The sequence below is a fragment of the Trichomycterus rosablanca genome, chromosome 14, assembly GCF_030014385.1.
Source record: "Trichomycterus rosablanca isolate fTriRos1 chromosome 14, fTriRos1.hap1, whole genome shotgun sequence".
Classification (NCBI taxonomy): Eukaryota; Metazoa; Chordata; class Actinopteri; order Siluriformes; family Trichomycteridae; genus Trichomycterus; species Trichomycterus rosablanca.
In genome coordinates, this window is record NC_086001.1 from 3,970,156 (window position 1) to 3,993,375 (window position 23,220).

The window sequence follows — 23,220 nt, forward strand, 5'->3', positions numbered from 1 at the left end:
AAGAGACTCAAAGCACCCACCGATAGAAAGTGAAGTTAGTGAGCATGACTCAGTGAAAGCTGGAAACATTACAGGATGAGAGAGGAGAAAGGAAGGGAGTGTCTTGGGCTATTTTCATTTTTAAAAGGTTTCATAAATAATGCATGAAGTAATAAATTAATTGTTTATTTAGAGCAGTCTGGGCATGTCTGTGCAGCACCCAGGCTACATTAAAATAGAATATAGTTTATTCCATAGGCTTATTTGAGTTAATGGTAAATTCCACTCAGCCCAGATGTAAACATCTGCCAAATCATAATTAACGAGTGACATGATTTACTTGAAAGATGCGGTTTGACTTACTGTGATCTATACAAGTGACTGAATGCTGCCACTATGATATTACTTTATTTTTTTTTTTAACAAGAGCACTGTTGTGGCACAGCGATCTAATGCGCCAGCACACCACTGTGAAGTGTTTGAACTCTGCACTCGCAGGTTAGAATCTCAGCAGAGTAACCGACCTGGGTAGATGTTCACACAAACACAAATGGACATGTTTGAGGGATGGAAGATCGGGCGGGGTCTCTTCCTGCTGCAGCTGCGATATGCGATCTCCAAGAGAAGGGGGGAGCACATGAAGTCTAGCGGGGCTCTCTGTACATGATACAGCGCTGTGTGGGAACCCGACACTGTCACATGATAAGAAGCGGCCACAGATTAGACACGTGTCGGAGGGGGCGTGTAATGATTCGCCTCTCTTTGATCAGATCAGGGGTTGTGCAAAAGCGGCAACAGATTCACTCTCGGGAATTGGAAATGACTTATCATTATAATTATCAGAAATAACAATCAACAAAATAGGGGTGCCAAAACATTTGCATACAACTGAACATTTTCCTTCTGTACAACGATTCTTGTGTCTCAAAATATAATTATATCTTCTTTCTCTTGGCTTCCAGGGTAACTCTCTGCTCTTCCTGCCAAACGTCTTGAAAGTCTACTTAGAGAACGGCCAGACCAAAGCCTTTAAATTTGAACCTAAAACAACTGTTAAGGTACAGAAATCCCACAATTCCATATTTCTGTATCCTCTGTGATGCTAATGTTTAGTGAATAAAGTGGACAAACCAGCCCTTCTTTTTGCACTGTCCCAGTTTGGATATTCTAAATCCCCCTGTGCACTATAGTGACCTCTGCCGGGTACATGACACCCTCACTGACTGAAGAACGGCACAGGGTGGGTCTCATACCTCCTCCGACCAGTGGACTCTTACAGAGTCTCAGCAAATACGCAGAACCACGCTATTCTCCTTGTATTCCTTCACTGTACCTTTGTAGTAACGGTGCCTTGACCAGTCAGTAGGAGTCAGTATTGCTGTGTCAAGAGGTCATTCCTCATCCAGGATTATTTCTGTTAAGGACCTGGTCAGGCTGGTGAAACTGGACTTTTTAATAATGTTGGCAGCTGTTATATGGATATTCATGCTGCTCAGTTCTGTAGGTCCACAATTCTGGGTTTTGTCCTAAAATTGCTGTGTAACTTGTGGGTCCTTAAAGACCTAAAATAACTAAAGGATAATTAGAGCAAATCGGCTCCACCCGACCACACCAAAGGGTCTAAATACTTTTGTGAAAAAGAGTTTTCAGTTTTGGATGTTTAATTAATGTTAAAAACTGTTTTTGCTCTGTCATTGCAGGTACATAAGTAGAGAATTGATGGTAAAAAAATAGCAAAAATCCCAAATGAAATCCTCAACACAATTAAGTGTGTTAAAAGTCAGTATTATCGGTGCCCAGATGGCGCAGCGGGATATTCTGCTAGCACACCAGCGCCGAGATTCTGAGCTCATTGGTTCGAATGTCGGCGTTGCCACCGGTCAGCTGGGTGCCATCGGCAGAGACTGAGACAATAATTGACCACCGTGTCTGCTAGTGCAGGATACCTGGACTAAGTGGGCGTGGTCTTCGAATGCTGTGCAAGGACCCTGATTAGCAGATAGAGGCGCCTGTGGAGAATGCATGGACGAAAAAAAAGGGTCCACTAAGGACTGCGCACGGGTCGGAGGAGGCGTGAGCAGCAATATATACCCTCCAATATACCCTCCTCGAATGCAGTCAGGGATCCCCAGCAGCGGAAGGCAAATTGGGCATGCTAAAATCGGGAGAAAATGCGAAGAAAATGCATAAATAAATAAAAAACATGAATCCACATGTGTGTGTGTGTGTGTGTGTGTGTTTAACATGTTTATTGCTTGTTCATCCACTAGGACATTGTAATGACTCTGAAAGAGAAGCTGGCCATAACGCGCATCGAGCATTTCACTCTGGTGCTTGAGAAACAGTACAGCATTGCTAAACTGTTCCTGCTGCACGAGGATGAGCTGATTCAAGAGGTAATTTCATTCCATTAGTTTAGACTCGTAGCTTAAAATTTAGATGTTAATGTAGGCTTCACATTCATAGTTTTATATGGACAATGTAAAGATGTAGTGACAATGTTAACAAGCCAAAATCATGTGTAATAGCCACGGTTTTCTGAAACGTGTTAAATTCTGAGAATAACATACAAGTTAAGGGTCACTGAAGAGCCCAAGCTTTAACAGCAAACCAAACATTCTTTAGTTTTGCCATGAATGTCAGCACTGCATCAGCACTCATGAACTTAGAGCTGTCACACCATTCTGTATTCTGAATCTGCGGATACCACAAGAGATGCCAGTTAAATCAGGTTTCTGGTAAATACATTGCAAATGTGTGTTTTTTGTAGGTGGTCCAGAAGAAGGAGTCCCACGACTACCGGTGTTTGTTCCGCGTCTGCTTCATGCCCAGACATCTAGAAGACATGCTGGGGGAAGATCCTGTAGCCTTCGAGTACCTCTACCTACAGGTGTGTGTTCCCTCATAAATGCCACCAACTTAGTCGGTCAGCCAACAAACAAAAAAACTGAGACCCCTACTGTCTGGCCGAGTCGTCTGCGTATAGTGCAGTGAAGAAAAACTGAAAGAAAAGCGTGATCCTTCATCTGTGTGATGCTGGCTTATGTGTTAGAGAAGGTGTGTGTTAGCTGTGACCTTTCTAGGCCAGAGAGGATGTTGGGAAACCTGAGGTCACCGAAGTGCATAATGATATCCAAATTAATACAGTGCAAAAAGGGGGAGAATAATTTTGTTTTAGACTCACTGTAAATTCTCAAAAATAACGACATCTCAAGCTCACAAGTTTGAATCTCAGCTCTGCTAATGACTGGCTGGGCACCTACACTGACAATAATTGGTTTGTCTGGGGGAGGGATGCTGTAAGGATTCCTCATAACTGCTGGAGGTTTGCAGCAATAAAGGCGAAAATACAAATTGAGTATTTGGATACGACTAGATTAGGAAAATTGGAGGAAAAATGCAAAAATAAAAATACATTATGGGGACTAAAGCATAATTTTTTAAACGTTTGATTTTATCTTTTAATCGGTTAATGTAAATGAAATTTAGACAGGAAATTTCTGACAATCGTAGTCAATGTGGTTTTATTGTATTGTTTTTTCCCTCTGTTTGTGTGTGTGTGTGTGTGTGTGTGTGTGTGTAGAGTGTGAGTGATGTCCTGCAGGAGAGGTTTGCTGTGGAGATGAAGTGTAACGCGGCTCTCAGACTTGCAGCCCTGCACATACAGGAGAGACTCGCCAGCACTGGCCAGCCCCCCAAAACCTCCGTAAAGGCCGTCTTGTGAGAAAACACACACACACACACACACACACACACACCAAACACTGTGTAGAAACTTGATCCAGAACACCAATCAGATTCTGTAATCTCTAGATAAAACAGCAAAAGAAAAACACTTCAGCTTGACACAGAACATCTCTTGATTGCGGAGCAGCATTACAAAAGCCATGAATCTGTTACAGCCTCTGAGCCTGTGTGTGTTTGCAGAAAGGAGTGGGGTATCGAGTCTTTTGTCTCCAACACTTTACTGAGGAACATGAGAGAGAAGGACCTGAGGAAGGCCATCAGTCACCACATGAAGAGAATTCTTCTACAGGAGCCCAGGCAGAAGGTGTACAAGGTGTGTGTTGTGCTCACTAATGCAGGTAGAACTTATTGAGTATAGCGCTGTAAATTGCCCCATTTCTGGTTGCCCCAGTTATTTCACATTTGTCACAGATAGTACCACTGAGATCCAAGGTTCCGGGGTCCGAATCTCAGCAGTACTATTGGTCCGTCAGGTGTCTGTACAGACATGATTGGCTAATGTCCGAGGGTATGGGTATGGATTTGGAGGTGCACTAGTCAGTGCGCTCTCAGTGCCGGTCCCAAGCCAGGGTAGAAATAGGATGTTTGAGTCATCGGGGTAAAAACTGCCAAGTCTGGTATGTGGACCAGATCCACTGTGGTGACCCTTAAAATGTGGGTGCAGCCGAAAGAAAAAGAATCAAACCACAGCTAAGCACAACTAGCATTTGATAAAGATGAACCTTAAAATGACTACTTGGCGGTCAGACTGTGCAGCGGTACATTCCGCTAGCCCACTACTGCCTATATCCAGGGTTTGAACAATCCCTGCATAGACAAATACAACTGTGTTGTGTTCCAGATATCAGCAAACCAGGCCAGGATAAACTACCTGAACGAGATGGCTGAACTCAAGTCTTTTGGAGGAAAATCTTTTAGCGCCACCTTGATGGTAAGAGCCCAAAACACACCCAACGTATTTAATCAAATGGCCGAATGCATGTTTCAGAGACAGAATCTTAAATACAATTTAAATAAAACAAACGGAAGCTAAGATTAGCGGTTAAGGTGCTGGACTAGTAATCAAAAGGTCATTGGTTCAAGCCCCACCACTGCCAGGTTGCCACTGTTGGACCCTTGAGCAAGGCCCTTGACTAGGTGTAACGATGCACCACAAGACAGTTAAAAACCGATTCACATGTGTAACGATTCAAATCGGTTTACATGTATAATGAATCGATGTTCACTTTAAACAGCAGTGGGCGCTGGCGCTATTCACCTCGCCTGGTTGACGTCACTACAGGGTTGCCAGGTTCTGAATTTTCCAGCCAAGTTTATTTATGTGAGGATACTTTATTTATTTGTATTATTCATTTATTTATTTAATGTGGGATTTATTTCAGTTTTTTTACACAAAAAGATTCAATTTCTTCAATTTCATTTTGTTTATAAAATTGGGAAAAAATCGTATCATGAACCCAGTATTGTGAATCGCATCGTGGGTAGAGCGTATCGTTACATCCCTACTGGCTACAAATGATGAGACAAAATCATTGTGCTCTGATAAAACCATTACTAACCTGTAGAGAAAGCAGCTCTACTTCACCTTTTTAACTCTGCAATGACCCTAGGAGCAAAGTACTGAACTGAAGGAAGGTCCACAATCAATCCAAACATCCATGACATGTTAATTAAATCGGTCCACACATATTCTGTTTGTGATTTAAACAAAGCATGTCTAAATAAACTCTATCATAAAGCCTCTCACCTTAGCCTTAAAAATCCTGAAAACGCACAGTGCATGTCTCTGATCGGTTCATCGGTGCAGTCTCACCTGTCTCTGTGTCTTCAGTTGCAGGACAGGGAGTCCATGGTGAGCTTGTTGGTGGGGGCGAAGTATGGGGTGAGTCACGTGATCAATCACAAGATGAGCATCATGTCCACGCTAACTGAGTTCAGCAGCATCACCAGGGTGGAGCTCTTACCGGAGTCAGAGCGGGTTAGCCTGGTTAAGATCTACCTGCAGGATATAAAGGTACGTGACATGAACATACTGTATGTCAGCAAGACAAACACAAATCACGTGGACAGTTCTGCAGTTCTTCTAATAGAAGAAATAGGAAATTCCCAAGCAAACTGGAAAGTGGGGTCAGCTGCTAGGTTGCTTATGCTACAGCAAGGCCTTTTGGGATGGAAAGGCTAGAGTAGGCATCCTGTACCTACATTTTCAAAGGACCACTAGCCCACCACCATCTATCGGCTGGACGGGGGTCAACACAGACATGGTTGGCTATGTCTGAAGCCCTGTCCTGCGATGGATTGGTGCCCTATTCAAAATATTTCTGCCTTGTGCCCAGTGTTTCCCAGTGGAACTTGACATTAATACAGCAAACATGATGATTCCTCTTTCAGCTCTGAGTTCCTACAACAGGAGGATTGTTAAACCTCTTGCACATGCAACAATTACTAGTTTTTTACATGTGTATGTAATTCTCCCAAATAAATGGTTAGAACTGTATTTCTTTGCTTATTTCTGAAGTAACCCTTCACATTCTTCCTCCCTACAGCCCATAACTCTGCTGCTAGAGTGTGCAGCTGCTAAGGACATGTCATGTCTGGTGGCTGGTTACTGCAAGTTATTTGTAGATCCTCAGATCTCTGTGTTTCACTGGACGTTTGAATCAAAAAGCCACCGAGTATCAGCAGAGGAAGGTACACACGCCATTATTACGGTCTTTACGGTCATTATTATGTCTAACATCAGACATTAAAGGCTGCCATATTTAGCAATGTAGTGATGGGTGTGGTTATTTGAATATTTGGATATCCACACCCATCATAGTGTTACATGGATAAGTGTGTCACTTGTTAAGATAAGATAAGATAAGATGAGATAAGATAGACTTTATTGTCATTATACGTAGTTATACAACGAGACTTTGGTAGTAACTTGTTGAACAGTGTATGCCATCACAAGTGCTTAACTAGTGTTGAACTAAATATTGAACTTTATTCCCACAAACACACAAAAATCTTGTGGAAAGCGTTTCTAAAAGAGTGGAGACTGTTACAGCTGTGAAGGGCCAACTCCATATTAAAGCACATGGTTTTGAAATAGGATGTATTAGCAGCACATGAATACATACTTTTGAACATATACAGTATATATGAAAGTTGTAGTTTGGAAATAAATGATGCATTATAATGTATGTGTTAAGTCACATATGTAGAACAGATGCAAAAATGATCTAAATCCCAGTACTGGCATGACTTCTAACCTCAACTGTTCCTGGAAATAACATTTTTAGGGTGGCTTTACTGTCATATAAATGCTGGGTTACATCATATTTACAGCTAGATGAAATAATTATGTGTAATGTCCATGTTTTCTATTTTTTAATTCATAATAATACTCATTTATAACGGGGTGGGGTGCAGCTTGCCACTGGGAGACGCCAGGTATAGTCTGATACCTGCAAGAATTGAAACTGAACCCAATTTGCAGGATGCTTAATCAAGGTAGAACAATACGGTGACTAAAAAGCCACAAACAAAAAAGAAAAGCAGTGGCCAAAATAACAGAAACCAACACAAAAGACAAATCCAAACTTGAAGCCTGCTCTAGAAAAGTGCCACAACATCGGCTTAGTTTCCAGGAAAAAATAAAGTGTGCTGGTATCTGCGGTGGTGGGAGAATCGAACCGGATTGAACATGGCAACTCTGTGAGAAAGAAATGGTGATAAACACTTCCACCTGGAGCGACTAATGCTCTACAAGGTGCGGGTGCCTGTCGATTTTGAGAAGCGACACATCAATCATCAGCACCTCCATGCTCCCTCTGCCGGCAATAAATGGCAAGGCAGAAGGGCATGATTCTGTAAACAATACCCCTCAAACCATCTCCATTGCAGATGGGTACATAAAATAAATTCTAGTTTAATATTTAAATGTAGATATTCAAAAAGGACAAAAAGCCATACATCAGTTCTATGTACACTAATAATGAATCCTGACTCCGTGTATACTGCTTAGGTTACGTATCACGATGCACCAGTGACTCTGAAGACTCAGAAGCAGAAGTGAGTCTGCTTGGACATTTGACCGGTGCTAACCAGGACGATACAAAGCTCAGCTTAGCCAATGGGCAAGTAATCGAGCAGGATGAAGAAAGACCTGAGGCAGAAAATGAAGAGGAGGATGTGGAAGACAAGAGCGAGAAAGAAGATGTACGGGAGCACGGCATTGTAGTGACAGTGAACGTAGGACTAGATCATCAGGATGAAACGATGCATGTAAATAACGGAGAAATATTAAAAGATGATGCAGAGAATGACAAAGAGGAGAAGGACCTGGAACAGAAGGAAAACCTGTTAGAGCCGCCGTGTCTCATTGTGGACGACGCTGCATCAGAAACATCAGACTCGTGTCAAACAGACTCGCGGTTCCTAACCAGCATGTCCAGTGACTCTATGGACGCCTTGGAGGAGGACGACTTTTTGACCTATTTCTCCACCAGCCGTCCCAGCCGCCTAGATACGAGAGACCATTATCTCCACGTCGATTACCGCCCACCATGCCCTCAAGATGCGGATATTAATGACGATCTTGGTTTTCCAGGCGACCAGTTCTTATGTTTAGCCGCTCTGTCCAGCATCGCAGACTGCTTGCCTAGTCCAACCGAGGCCAGTGACGACGAAGATTATAAAGATCTCATAGAAGAGGAGGAAGAGGAAAGTGAGGAGAAATTAGAGGCCTCGGATGAGACATCGGAAAGCACACAACCCTTTAAGGGAGGGTGTGTTTTTACATTCGAGCAGGGTGACACAAGACGCTACTACAACATCTGCTCCAATGTAACCCCTGATAGCGCTCGCCTCCATGCCAGACCGGCTTCTCCTCACATCGTTCGAACGGAAAGCAAAAAGAAGGCGAGGAAAAGGACAGAGTCCGCACCTCTCCTTGTACCACCTCCTGGTTTTGGAGACAGCAGCTCAGATGACGAGTTCTTCGATGCCCAGGAAAAATTAACATGTCCTGAGAAATCAGCGGGAATCACTAAAGGTTTGTTTTTTATATTATGTGTTATACTTAAGCAGAAATTGACAAAGTCTTGAGTTGTATGAAGACATAGATGTAAATGTAGACACTTTAATATGTGTGTATTCCACGTTTCAGTTATCTAGGAACATAAATAAACAGCCATTTAAGCCTTTGCCACATATTTTTGATAGGGGTTAAGATCAGGACTAGGTCACTTAAGTACATCACATTTTTGTATTACAGCTTAAACCGCCTACTCAGTTTAAGCTTTCTATAAAATGGGAGCAGGTTTTTATTCAAGATTTGTCTAAACTACGCATAATTCATTTCCCCAGCAGTCCTAACCAGGCTGCAAGTCCCTAAAGCACTGATCAGGGTCACAGTAGGTCCAGAAGGTACAAGTACACCCTTGATATGCAGAGAATCTATCAAAAGGGCATCTCAAGTCACTCATATACTAACCTACTCACTCACTTACTCAACTAGGGGACTAGAGTGGCCAGTCCATCTAAGTGCATGTTTTTACGAGGTGGGCAAAGTTACTGGGTTACCCCTCTACACTCTTGTTGGGTAGGGTACTCCAGGATCAAAGTTGGAAATCACTGATGTAGAAGCATTCATCAGTGACACTTGTGAATCAGGGCAAGGATATAAAACAATAGCTAAGGCTTTGAGTGTCCCCAGGACCACAGTGTCCTCAATTACTCTGAAATAGCAGAAGTTTGGCACAACCTTGAACATTTCTACCCTTGGCTGTTAAGCCAGATGTGGCTTTCGGCCAAGAAGAGCTTTGGTCAAGGAAGTAAGAAAGAACCCAATGGTCACTGGCACTGCCGTCTCTGTAGCATTCCATAAATCAGCCATCCGATCTGACAGAGCTTGAAAGGATCTGGCATTAAGAATGGGATAAATTACTCAAATCAAGGTGTGCAATCTTGTAGTGCCATATTCTTACTAAGCTGTAAAAGGGCTTCTACAAAGTATTATAAAAAAAAGTCTGAATACTTTTGTAAATAAGAGTTTTGTTGTCCAATTTTTCACTTCGTCATTGTGGGTGGTGGGTTGTCATGACTGTAGTTTGATGGGTAAATCTGGCAATTACATTGATTCAAAATCAAATCCAAAACACGATCAATTGTGCATAAAGTGAAGTGAGCCAATTACTTTCTGAATCCACCGTGGTGCCCTGTAACAGACTGGTGCACCATTAAGCCACCTTGTGCCCAGTGTTTCCAGGTTAGGCTCTAAATCAATAGAAACCTGATCCGAATAAAGATGAATGAATGAATAAAATATTGATGTGTACTAATGTGTATTTGAAAGCACACAAATCCGATGTTTAATCAAAGGCTTTTCATTTCTAGAAAGCTCCAATCAATCAAGGAGCATGAAGCAATCCCTGAGCCTGAGCAGCATCGGTACAGGTGCTGGTGAACACGTGAAGACAGAGGAAAGAAATGAAGAAAAGAAGGAAGAACTTCTGCTGGAGATGAAAAGTGAACTCTCCAGGTTCAACAAGAGAAACAGAAAACGCCGCTCCTACATGGAAACGACTTACACGTCCCTGGTATCGTTTCCTGAAAAAGATCAAACAAAGTGTCACCAAATACAGAATGAACATTTGGGTCAGAACAATCCTGGTCAAGAGCTTATTTCTCACTTTGATGGTGGACCCACAGATAAAAGCTCTTGTCTCACAGTGTCTTCCCTAACCAATGCTGAGGGAGAGCCAGCACAGCTGGAGTCCAAACCCATCACCCCATCCAAAAGGAGTGGTCCTGGAACTCACCATCTCCTGCATAGCAATGCAATCGTCCAGGCAAGTCAACGGAAGCAGCAGGTTATATTAATGGAACCAGATTCTATGGAGTTCAAATCTGTCACCGAACTCATGTCTGCTGCCTCGCCTAATATTGTAGCGGTACGCACCTCTACAAACCCCAAAGTGAAAGAAACCAACACAAGTCGCAAGGGAGTCAATGCAGAGGGTGCAGTTGAAGGTTTAGATGAAAGCCTCACTTCTGGTCATTTGTTTTTTGCTAGATCTAGCAGTAAGGATGGTGACAATTGTTTAACCGTGAATTTGAACCAAGCTTCCCTTCCGCAACAGGACCAAACAACTGCATCTAGCTTGCCAGCGAACACAAAAAATCAAGGCATAAACAGACTTAGTGCTGAAAACAGTCAGAAAACTCAAGAATGCTTCACTCAAGAACAGCCAACAGAGAGAATGAGAAGCCAAAGTGTGTCTGCAGTATCCGGGACAAGTGATCCAGTTTGTTCATCAAGGGCCTCCTTCCATGAGACGCAACCTCAAGTCAACACAACTGACAATTCTAGAGATCAAACCTTCGAAGAACTGACCTCAGTTGCCTCACCAGTGGAGCCTACCCAAGGATACCTACTTGCTCCATGTTCATCTGGCATCCTTGGCCGACTTTCTGCTGCAACACTGCATGGAAAGATCCAGAGCTTACCCTTGTATCTTTCTCGCTCCTATGAAACGCTAGCTTCTAATGCTGGCAATGATGAAAATGCTAAACTGAGGACCTTTTCTGAGACACAATCGAGCAAAGATGAGGTAGAGGTCTCCGAAGAAGCAACCGAGTATATGACCAAAACTCAGGGAGCAGAAGTACAGATGGTTACCACAGTATCAGAAGAGGTCGGAGAAGTAATTCAAGAAAAAGCTTTGATGGAAGGAGAGCAGAAGTCAAAAGCTGAATCTCAAAATATCCCTGAGTGCCCAGTCAAGTCCAGCCCCCAGTCGGTTGTGGTTACTACACAAAACCTGAATGGAACGTGGGGTGTGGTGACCTCACAAGAGATGAGCGGGTTACGAGGAGGAAGTGCCCACGTACCAGATCATGTGACCCCTGGCTGTGGCATTTTAACAAATTGCAAATCTAAGCCCACCAACACCCAGCCGCAGGTCACGCCCGGCCCATTTCCAGACGGAAAGTCTGACCTTAGCTGTAGCTCGGTACTTTCCACAGTGTGTGAAACTGTTATAGAGGGAGCTCAAACACCAATGGAGGTTTGTGGGTGCCAGTCCGTGTACACTAACTGCTTCAGCGGTGTCCTGGACAGCACCAACTTTGATGATGAACTGACCGTCTACGAGTTTTCCTGCAGGACGCAACAGAACGCATGTGATCGGGTAGCAGTGACGACGTCCATCCCTCCTTCATCACTTTCAGGTTCCTCCTCTTCTTTTTCGCCCTCCTCACCCCTCCCTTCCTTCCCCCGGGTGGTCTTACCACCATCTTTGGCCTCAGAACTTGGTCCTCTTTTGTCACCCCTGGACACCCCTGACTGCTTTCTCTCTGACCCTTATGTAGATGCCATCAACACCCTACTTGCCCGGCATTACCCCTTACCACCCACAGGCTTCATGGCTCTGCAGAGAGACATCGAGTCATTACTGGCAGTTCAGGATAATGCCATGAAGGATCAGCATAACGTCCAGGGTCACCCCAGAGACACATGTGCAGAGCACTTTTCTGAAAACAAGCGGAGGCTGCACGTGGAAGCGCGAGGGCTCCTTGCTAGCTGTCAGTGGGTGGTAAAGGCTGGACAGACCCCAGCAGAGACGTTGCAAGCGCTGGCCAAAAGTTTTCACTGGCTGGTGCAGCTGACGGCCGTGTGCCTGAGTTTCTCTAGCTGTCAGAGGTGCCAGGAGCGCCACACCGAATCCCTTTCCGGGCTTGCAGACGTGACGCAGACCTACCAGGAGTTTGCCCGAGCAGCCGAGCGCTTAGGCATGGCTAAAGAAAGGAGGACTTGCCATGAACTAAGTATTAAACTCCTGGCACGCCAGTGCACCGCGCTTACGTCCTCAGTCTTCTGCCTCACACAGCTCTTCCGCACCCTTACTGCTCTCTGACCTTTGGAGTTGGGCAAATGTTCTGCCAAATATGAACCTGGGGACTGTATAAATAATGCAATTTACATATCAGTATATAAAAACATAAATCTACCAACCTAACTACACCGATCAGCCATAACATTAAAACCACCTCCTTGTTTCTACACTAACTGTCCATTTTATCAGCTCCACTTACCATATAGAGAAACACTTTGTAGTTCTACAATTACTGACTGTAGTTCATCTGTTTCTCTGCATGCTTTCACCCTGGTCAGGACCCCCACAGGACCACCACAGAGCAGGTATTATTTAGGTGGTGGATCATTCTCAGCACTGCAGTGACACTGACATGGTGGTGGTGTGTTAGTGTGTGTTGTGCTGGTATGAGTGGATCAGACACAGCAGCGCTGCTGGAGTTTTTAAATACCGTGTCCACTCACTGTCCACTCTATTAGACACTCCTACCTAGTCGGTCCACGTTGTAGATGTAAAGTCAGAGACGATCGCTCATCTATTGCTGCTGTTCGAGTCGGTCATCTTCTAGACCTTCATCGGTGATCACAGGACGCTGCCCACGGGGCGCTGTTGGCTGGATATTTTTGGTTGGTGGACTATTCTCAGTCCAGCAGTGACAGTGAGGTGTTTAAAAACTCCAGCAGTGCTGCTGTGTCTGATCCACTCATACCAGCACAACACACACTAACACACCACCACCATGTCAGTGTCACTGCAGTGCTGAGAATGATCCACCACCTAAATAATACCTGCTCTGTAGTGGTCCTGTGGGGGTCCTGACCATTGAAGAACAGGGTGAAAGCAGGTTAAAAAAGTATGCAGAGAAACAGATGGACTACAGTCAGTAATTGTAGGACTACAAAGTGCTTCTATATGGTAAGTGGAGCTGATAAAATGAACAGGGAGTGTAGAAACAAGGAGGTGGTTTTAATGTTATGCCTGATCGGTGTATGGTATCCAAAGAAGCTGATCTAGTGATAAGCACATGCGAACATGCACGCCATGAAAATCAGGGATAAAAAAGAGCTGACTGCTTATGAATGCACTTGCTAACATACTGACAATCACTAAACTAAAGTCTACCTGTATTGGTACTTTGAGTTTAAATGTTTGAAATATTTTGAATGTTTGACTATGTTCTCATTACAGAGGCACTTTATTAAGTTCTTTCTTTTTTGAGATAAGAATGTTTCTTTTTTCTATGATCATTGTTTCACTTACACAAAAGCACAACACATCAATGCTTTTTTATCCATCTCTCTGGCCCTGATTTACTAAGATCCCAAAACCATCACCAATTTGCATAAACATTCTTATAAATTGTATGTGTACTTAGTGGGCATGTTGCAAGATTTGTACATGATAGCATGCAGAAATAAAGCATCTAATGAGATATTAACAGGTAAAGAAGTAAAGCTCTGCAGGGAAAAATTGAAAATAAAAATTAATTGTATTTGTGACCTGGGTAAAGGTTTGGACATGATTAAAATTATTGTTGAATTGCTTACTCAGTCCTAGCAAAACAGTTGAGACCTAGTGAGTTAATTAGGTTATGAGACTTTAAAACTGAAAGGGTGGCCAAACTTACACATGTTACAATTTTATAGATATGTAAATATTCTATTTATGCATTTTACCCTGACTGAGGAGGGTCATACCTAACACACACCCCTTCTGACACGTGTAATAGCCAACCGCTTCTTTTCACCTGCCAGAGACAGGTTAATACAGAGACCAGTATAACGTACAGTCACGCATTGCTCTTCATTATTCGCCTTCACTGTGAGGAGCCCATTCGGCCAATCCCTCCTAACAGACGCAGCCAATCAATCAGCAGTGGTGAACTAGCCAACAGACCCCTGTAAGTCAGATTTAAGCACATTTTTGCACACCTAAAGCATTAGTAAATCAGGGCTTTTGTTGTTCTGCTTTATAAATATGCTACCTGCCTTTCAAATTGTAAATGATGCTGTGGCATAACCTTACATATACATACAACCCACCTATTAACTGGCTGTATATTCACCAGAACAGAATGAACAGTGTTTAATGTTTACAGATTGTTTCCGTTTCAGTGATCAGTGTTCAGATCAACGTTTAGACCAAAAGGACATGGTTAACCACTGTAAATATGGTGAGGAATGTGGATTTGAGAAACATCATTAGCTGCCTTCAATCACCTGAATCAACAAAGGTTTAAATTTACTTAAGAAATAATCTAATAATAATATAGACACAGTGTTTAACAGTCTGTATTGTAAAAAAAAAACAGTTGGTACATTATGTCTTTTCTTTTATTTAAAGGTAAAATTCCACAACCCATAATTTTCTTTACATTTCCAGGGTTTTTGGATTTGTATTTTGGAATCAAATCTACTCAAAAAGCACATAAAGTCAAATGTATACATACACTTGTGTAGGACATGTTTGCCATAAAAGTCTTAGGATTTTAATGATTTCTACAACTGTTCTTTTTCAGTCACAGACTGTAATTATACTTTTAATTTGCTGGGTAAAATATACATTCAGCTAACCTACTATTTGGTTGATTGTCCCTTGGCACTTTTATCTTGAACATCCACATCAGCTGCTGGCCCAGCACCCAGATTCATCCAAGATTCAACAATCTTCCTTTCTCTTAGTCATCATTTTTACATTTCCTGGTAGTGTTCCAATCATTCAGTGGCAGAAAAAGAACAGCTGCAGAAATCACTGATTCCCAAGACTGCCATGACATCTATTTTAATAGATTGCATATTGTAAAGGGAACATTAGACAGAAGTCAGACACTGGCAGATATTGTACCAGTTCTGTTCTACCGGTCTGGTTAATTAGAAGTGTAATAATACTTTTCCATACAGGTATGTGAATGCAGGTGAGTGGGTGTAGCTGGATGCTGCTGTGCAATATTAGGCATGTTTTAAACCCTACATTTACTGTACTTTATGCTTTATACTATAGACTAGAGGAATGCATGCAAAAATCAGTAGCATTACATTACATACATGAACTGCGAAGCATCAACGGGTCAAACAATGACTAACCAAAAATGAGTGAACCAATAGATGACTGTAGTGATGAAATGCAATCTGTTGCTTTGTAATGCTGTATTTATTCTATTAAAATGAAGCTGAAGACAATCTTGTACTCTACATTACACGGCTGTTCAACTTAATTCTGCCTACATTGAAAAAGTCGGCTTCAAAAATGTGGTTTAAACAGCAGAAGACTTGAGAACTACAAATTCTTGAAACTGGAGAAGGCTACGACATTAAATTTAAAATCAGAAATATTCAAACCCCCCTCACTTATGATATTTATAGATTTCATCTGAGGCTAGGTAAGGGGTGGCTAAGTGGGTAGCACTGTCGCCTCACAGCAAGAAGGTCCTGGGTTCGACCCCCAGGTGGGGCGGTCCGGGTCCTTTCTGTGTGGAGTTTGCATGTTCTCCCCATGTCTGTGTTGGTTTCCTCCCACAGTCCAAAAACATGCAGCCAGGCTAATTAGAGACACTGAATTGTCCCATAGGTACCGAGCCACTAGGATGCATAAACCAGTGCATTGTAGTGCCGGTCCCAAGTCCAGATAAATAGGGAGGGTCGTGTCAGGAAGGGCATCCGGTGTAAAAAACTGTGCCAAATCACAATCCGCCGGCGACCCCTAACGGGAGCAGCCGAGGAAATAGAGAGATAGATCTGAGGCTCAGTAAAGAGATTTATTGATGCATAGTTACCAAGAGAATCGCAGTATTTTACAACCCCCAGCCACAGAACATAATTTTGCCCATGATAACCTCAACCAAGTGCTTTTAGTAAGTCCTAATAATCTTCTGACATCTCTTGCAGAATCACTTGTTCTAATGCAAAAATCTCCAGTTTCCCAATGTTTGACTGGTTTCCTTCTGCAATTACTTTAAAACTGGACACTTAAAAGGCCACTCCGATGTATTTTTCCAGGGCTGATTCCTTAACCAAGCTTTGGGATCATTATCTAGCTGAGAAATCCAAATATCCAATAAAACCAGTTATATCTATTACCCTTCTAGCACAAGGATGTTCTCCTCACTCAGCTTTAGTTTTCACCATGGCTGCAACACACATTGAACACTTAATTCTCTGGGTGTTAATGATATTAAGTCATAGCTGAAGCAAATAAAGGGTTGTTAGAGTCAATGGTTTCATTATGTTGTAACCCAACTGGCTCATACAAATTAGCAGTAGTTTTTTTTTTGCCAGGTGTTTGAATATTTCCAACGGCAGACATCCAAGAAACTGGATGATGATGATAGCTGGGATTTATTGCCACGGCAGCACGATTACGGCTATATATGTGGCATGTCCAGTTTCTGTTTCATATAAGGTTGATAAAGTTTTTAGAGGGCGGGGTGCGGCTTGGTACTCCCATCATTTCTTTTACTACATAAGGTGTACTAGTTTGATGTGAGTTAAGTAATTATGTATTTTCCCTGTTGAGGTCTTTTCGAAGAGATCTTTGATGTCTGCACGGAAGTGTTGGTGTCTTTGTCGCTGCAGGCTAGGGCATTCGATCAGTATGTGTTTAATTGTCAGGGTCACGTTGCAGTTTTGACAGGTAGGGGGTTCGTCTCCTGTAAGTAGATGTTTGTGTGTCAATTGGGTGTGTCCTATGCGCAACCTTGTGTGGATGACTTGGTGGTGTCGGTTCTCCATCGGTTCTCCATCTTGTAACCTATGTTAGGTTTGATTTCTTGGAATTTGTTGTTGGTTTGGTTGCCCCATTTCTCTTGCCATTTTGTGTTTATGAAGGCTTTTATTATTGGGATGGTATCTGTGACTGGGATGGGGAGAAAGGTTATGTCCTTACTTCTGGCCGATCTGGCGATGTTATCCACTCTTTCGTTTCCCTGTATTCCACAGTGTCCTCGTATCTAACAGTATTTTATATTGTATTGTTTAGCTTTCAGTTCCTTGTCTTTGATCAAAATTTTGTTTATTATTGAGTTGTTTATGTCCATGGAGTCCAGTGCCTGTAGGCAAGACTTTGAGTCACTGCATATTAGAAAGTCTTCGTTTTTCTCTTTCTGAATGTATTCTAGGGCTATTAATATCGAGTAGGCTTCGGCTGTGAAAATGGAGCAGAATGTTGGGAGACGGATGTTGCAGTAAAGTACGCTGCTGCGACGTGTGATTCTGTTTTGGATCCATCTGTATATATTGTTCAGTGGTTTGGATGCTTTTCTCTTCGTTCAAGGAAAGTTCCTTGATATTCCATTGGTTCTGTTCCTTTTTTCCTGTTTTCTGCAAGTGACAGAATAACCTTTGGTTTTCGAGGGTTCCATGGGGGGAGCAGTTCTTGGGATTTTGCAAGTGTATACATGTTTATTTTTAGGTTTTTCAAATCATCCTTTATGTGGATTCCTAAAGGCTGTATGAACCAAGAAACTGGAAGCCAGCTGCCTATATACACTGAGCAAAAAGTAGCTTCAGACCCCCTGGAATAATCAGGCAGGACAATATAAACCTACTGATTAAAGCTAGTACAGTATTTCTGATTGTCAGGTCACTGAACACCATTAGCTGGGATAATCACTTGTCTCGCCATGTCTCAGCAAAGAGCCGGCTCCCATTTATCCACCATTATTGTGGAACAGCTTTAACAAAAAGGTCTGGATCTCAACACACAAAAGGAACAAGGAAAAATAATTTGCACAACCATTTCTTTATTTCACCAAGTTTAATAACAGGATATCAGCACCAGCTCAATTCTTTTACAAAGCTGAATAGTCCATTCTGGTTCAGGACTTCCACTCATGGAAGAACTGTTTGTAGTAGTGCTTGAATCTTGTATCACCCTTGGTGATGAACAGGAGCCAACGTTCATGCTTCACCCTGCTTCTCCTGTTCAATTACTGCAATATAGGGGGAGGACAAAGAGGCAACATTACTGTTAACCTACAATGGAGTCAGTAATACACAACCTAGCCTCAAACTTTTTTGCTATTTTGCACATTAGCCAGGTTGACCAATTAAGTGTCCAGTGACTTGTCCTCTTTATAAAAAAAGACAAATTGGCACAAACACAAGATGGACTTGTACAAACACCCCTTGTGGAAGCTTTACATTACATCTTGTAAAGCACAGTGGGACCAGATTCCCACCACCTTTAAACACATTTCATTTCGATGCAGTTTGTGTTGCCTGGGTCACAGTTTGAAAACTCTGATCTAAAGCCTAGAACAAACATCAAACTGAAATGTTGTGAAAATACAAGCCACTGAATTGTTAAGCATGTCAACTTCAAAAATAGACTAGTTATCAGGAAATTAGGGTAATACTAGCCTTACAAGGAGTTTTATTTTGCATGTGTTGTTGCATTACTTATTCATGCCACAACATCACCAGGTCTTCTTACTGGCATTGAATCAATTTTAAAGTATCTATCAAGTTAGCATTTTAGGTAGCAAACACTTTTCCTTTAGATAGACCTTGTAAATGTGGTCAACTAGACAAGTACCTTGGCTTGCCAACAACCAGCAAAATGAGGCAATTTAAATAAGACCCAACCAGTCTGGCTACAAGTACTGTTAATTCAACAAACAGCCTTTATGTAGCTGCAATTAAAAAGTACACGTTAACAAGCTAACCTGGCCATTTTATGTCCACACAGTTAACCACAATTAGATAAATCAAAACCAATATCCTCAAAGCTAAAGCTGGCTAGAACAACAACATTTACACCATGACGAGATGTTAAACATGTAGTCCAAGCTAATGTAACAGCATGTGAACATGTTGTTCATTCAGCTACTCGAGGACAAAAATGCATACAAGGTAAATTCTAGACTGGCATATATAATGTTTCAGTAATGCCAAAACATAAGTAAACCTTATGACTGCTGCATTTCAAATGACAATGCAATAAAAACACTATCTAATCAACTTAGACAGATCATGATTCATTCAGATGACTCACAAATACTGAGACCTCTGGCTAAGTCACAATTATAGTCTGACTACACATACGTATATCTGGTATAAACAAATCATTGCAGTAGCTGTTACTGTACCAACATCCAGAAAGCACAACTGAGAAGCTGCCATGGTTGGGCCATTGAGCATAGCTGCTAACACTTACTTAGGAAATACATTGAATTGCAATTTAATAATTTGCTGGTCTGTAACTTACAGTAAAAAGTAATTCTGTGATTAAAGACATTTTGCTATCAAATCCAAATTTTAGAAGCCACATGGTCGCTTGTCCCACCTCAGCTGATGCCAATTGCACACCCTCATGCATCGATAGTAAAAGCATCTAGATAATAAACACAACTAGTAATAAATTCTGTTAACATCCAACCCAAACCCACACAGTTGAAAGCACCTACTTTCTTTGGTAGGAAGAGTGTTCTTCTCCTGCGTCTCTGTCTTCTTCAGTTTAGATTTATCAAACTGAGAGATCTCACTGATGTCAGGCTTGTCGGCCATTGTGCAGGAGAAGTTTTCTGGAGAAACAAACTGCCATTAATAATCATAAACACAAATCAGACGCTCATAGGAGGGGAAACAAAACTACAAATTTACTTACATGCTAGAATTGCACAAACACACTAAGACAAAACCCAACACACCAAACCGTAGAGGATCACTTCTTTATCTGAAACAACACAGATCCTGACCGGTGCACCACCCAATCAGATGTTAATTAGTTAACTACATCAGCTGGGGCTTGTTGATTGATCTGGGTTTATCTGGTGGTTGTAATGCTGAGTTCAAGTGTTCAGTAGAAGCTGAATCAGTGGTTAAATGTACTGTTTAGTGCTTGTCGGACAGCATAACATCAAGTTTTATTAGGCCTATATAAGTTTTATTTTCATCGCCAAAAAGGGTCTTCATCTTGAATTCATCACTGACTACGTGTATTCGTTTGCAGTTTCCAAGTCAAACCAACATTATCTTCCAGTTTAAGAGTATTATTTATGTATAAGCTACTAGATAGAAAGTGCAGAGATTGAAACCAAATCACCAGTTCTTTACCTTGGGTTCAGGACCCCATGTGGGGTTGCCCAAGACAGATCCCTCCCAAATAGCGATCTTTCTGATTTAACAAGGACATAATTTGTTGATCTACATGTTCCTGTATGGCACAATGGCTTCATAAATAACATATTTACAGCATTAGCAGACACATTTATACAAATGTGACCAAATAATGTAAGCTACAGAGGGTTATGGCCTTGATTAGGGGCCAAACGATGACAAATTGGTAGAGGTGGAGCTTAAACCAGTGACTATTATATCAATAATCCAGTAGTCTAACTGCTGAGCTAACATTGCACCATTTCCTCTAATCATTTTTGCCTCAAGTAAAAAAAAAGTGTATAAAGTTACTAATAATAGTAAATAAAATGCTTAATAGCACACAGGCGATACATTAAATTTCTGTTTAGGTTTCAAACAGCCAACCACTTCATCTACACATTCCAGCTAAGGTAACTTCATGACTAAAACCAAATCATCAGTTCTCACCCTTGGGTTCAGGACCCCATGTGGAGTTGCCCAAGACAGATCCCTCCCAAATAGTTGATCTTTCTCACTTTGATTTAACCAGGACGTAATCTGTTGATCCGAATGTTCCTCATGGTCTCTCTTGGCTGCTCCGATCTTCTCCACTTTCCAGGAATACAGTAAATGCATTGACCACAAAGTCACACAAGGGGGTTATTTAAAGTCACATACTTTTCTAATTAATGTCATTTTTTGTTCATTTCATTTTGACATCATGTCTGGCACCCCTGGCACAGAGGTTACCCCTGTGGGTGCCGCACAGCCCCATGTTCTTGGTGGTTTCTGGTCCGGATCCAAAGTAGATCAGGATAAATGCATCACTGACGATGCAGTCATTGTCTTTCCACCAGAGGGCAAACTTTCATCATCTGTGTACTTTAAATCCTTCTCAGAGAAACATGGACAGTGCCCTCTACACCCCTCTACTGCGAATAATGTCCCAAAACCATTTGAAATCTGCAGTCTGTAACTTTTTTTTATCATCAAAACAGTATTATTGAGTATGTGGAGTAATTAGTTGTTGCACTGTGGTGTTCCTTTGTTACTGGGACATTCAGAACTTAAAGGCTGGATGTGGAACCATGGTTTCTGTTTTTGTGTAGCAGCATGTATGTTATGGCTTCATTAATAACATAGTTACAGCATTTAGCAAACATTTTATACATGTGACAAATGTGACCAAATAATTTAAGCTACAGAGAATTAAGGGCCTTGATTAGGGGCCCAACAATGACAAATTAGTAGAGGTGAATTTTAAACCAGCAACTTTCAAATCAATAATCCAGTAGCTTAACTGCTGAGCTAATATTTAAAATCTGGTTGAGGTCAAAATAATTTCTTTATTTTTAATGAGGGGGGCGGCGCAGTGGCTAAGTGGGTAGCACTGTCGCCTCACAGCTAGAAGGTCCTGGGTTCGATCCCCAGGTGGGGCGGACCGGGTCCTTCTGTGTGGAGTTTGCATGTTCTCCCCGAGTCTGCGTGGGTTTCCTCCGGGTGCTCCGGTTTCCTCCCACAGTCCAAAGACATGCAAGTGAGGTGAACTGGAGACACTAAATTATTCATGACTGTGTTCGATGTTACCTTGTGAACTGATGAATCTAAACATAACTAATGAATGTGTAATGAGTAACTACCGTTCCTGTCATGAATGTAACCAAAGTGTAAAACATGACGTTAAAATCCTAATAAATAAATAAAAATTTTTAATGAGGACTAAAATGAGACCAATCCTGTCTGTTTTGATACTTTGACCGTGTCCTCATCTATTTTCGCTGGGCATTTTTGCCTCAAGTAAAAAACTTACTTATAATGGTAAATAAAATGCTCATCAGTCTAGACATTCCAGCTAAGGTAACATCATGACTTAATTTCTCTGGCTGGTTAGCAAGCTAACAATTAACAAGGTAGCTAATTAAAAAGTGAGCTAATTAGCAAGCTGATATGACTTTGAACACACTTCAAAGAGAACAGACAGTACAAGTCACGGAGGAAATCACTTCTGTTACATGAATTGATTGGATGTTTGGATGTATTTCTTCTCCACACTCGTCTCTTGGCAACTAATACACTTCACATTGCTTAAAAATGCATCTGGAACTGTATTTAAACCAAAATTAAATAATCTATATTATTTTATTTAAATTGTTTGTAAATTCTTTGTTCACGCTCTTCCTAAATTCAGTTTGACAGGTATACTTAAATTGTTAAAATATAATACTTTAGCAGCACAGTATAGTGACAGATTAAGTTAATTGTCAAGATTTGGTTGTTATAAATAATATTAGGTTAATTTGCTGACCTACTGTTTTTAATTTATTTATTTTAGGAATTTTCTTTTTGAGCCTTTTTGTCACGTTTTTGGCCCTGATCAAAATTCAGTCCTGGTCTGGGGTCAGTTTGAATAAGGTGGGGTTTTTTCTCATTAATTCGGCACAGTGCTAGACATATGCTATATTCAGACTGAGAGATGTGATTTTGACCTGTGCACTGCTGAATACACTGAATATTTAAAGTGTTCATTTGCATTAATAGGGTGTTCTAACGCTGCT

The 23,220-nt window shown here is 41.6% G+C and overlaps 2 protein-coding genes across 5 annotated transcripts in view; one reads left to right on the top strand and one right to left on the bottom strand.

The window, feature by feature from the left end:
• Positions 1 to 12,751, top strand: part of LOC134327097 (FERM and PDZ domain-containing protein 1) — a 37,150-nt gene extending 24,399 nt beyond the window's left edge. The window contains exons 8-17 of the mRNA XM_063009176.1: positions 942 to 1,037; positions 2,250 to 2,375; positions 2,750 to 2,869; positions 3,563 to 3,699; positions 3,907 to 4,039; positions 4,568 to 4,657; positions 5,558 to 5,740; positions 6,273 to 6,417; positions 7,739 to 8,767; positions 10,111 to 12,751. Of these exons, the coding sequence (XP_062865246.1) occupies positions 942 to 1,037; positions 2,250 to 2,375; positions 2,750 to 2,869; positions 3,563 to 3,699; positions 3,907 to 4,039; positions 4,568 to 4,657; positions 5,558 to 5,740; positions 6,273 to 6,417; positions 7,739 to 8,767; positions 10,111 to 12,632 (4,581 nt within the window). The 3' untranslated portion in view covers positions 12,633 to 12,751. The remainder of the gene's footprint in view (positions 1 to 941; positions 1,038 to 2,249; positions 2,376 to 2,749; positions 2,870 to 3,562; positions 3,700 to 3,906; positions 4,040 to 4,567; positions 4,658 to 5,557; positions 5,741 to 6,272; positions 6,418 to 7,738; positions 8,768 to 10,110) is intronic.
• A 5,577-nt stretch (positions 12,752 to 18,328) lies between these two features.
• Positions 18,329 to 21,433, bottom strand: LOC134326412 (thymosin beta-b). Of its 4 annotated transcripts, none has more exons than XM_063008564.1 (3): positions 21,202 to 21,433; positions 19,993 to 20,109; positions 18,329 to 18,516 (listed from the first exon to the last, which is right to left on the bottom strand). In XM_063008564.1, exons 1-3 carry the CDS (start codon positions 21,299 to 21,301, stop codon positions 18,485 to 18,487), a joined length of 249 nt encoding a protein of 82 aa, XP_062864634.1. In that variant the 5' UTR covers positions 21,302 to 21,433; the 3' UTR covers positions 18,329 to 18,484. The 4 variants fall into 4 exon arrangements, with proteins under 4 accessions (XP_062864634.1, XP_062864635.1, XP_062864636.1 ...); XM_063008565.1 differs by having other exon boundaries at positions 21,134 to 21,271; XM_063008566.1 differs by lacking the exon at positions 21,202 to 21,433 and adding an exon at positions 20,642 to 20,736.
• Positions 21,434 to 23,220: the final 1,787 nt, after the last annotated feature.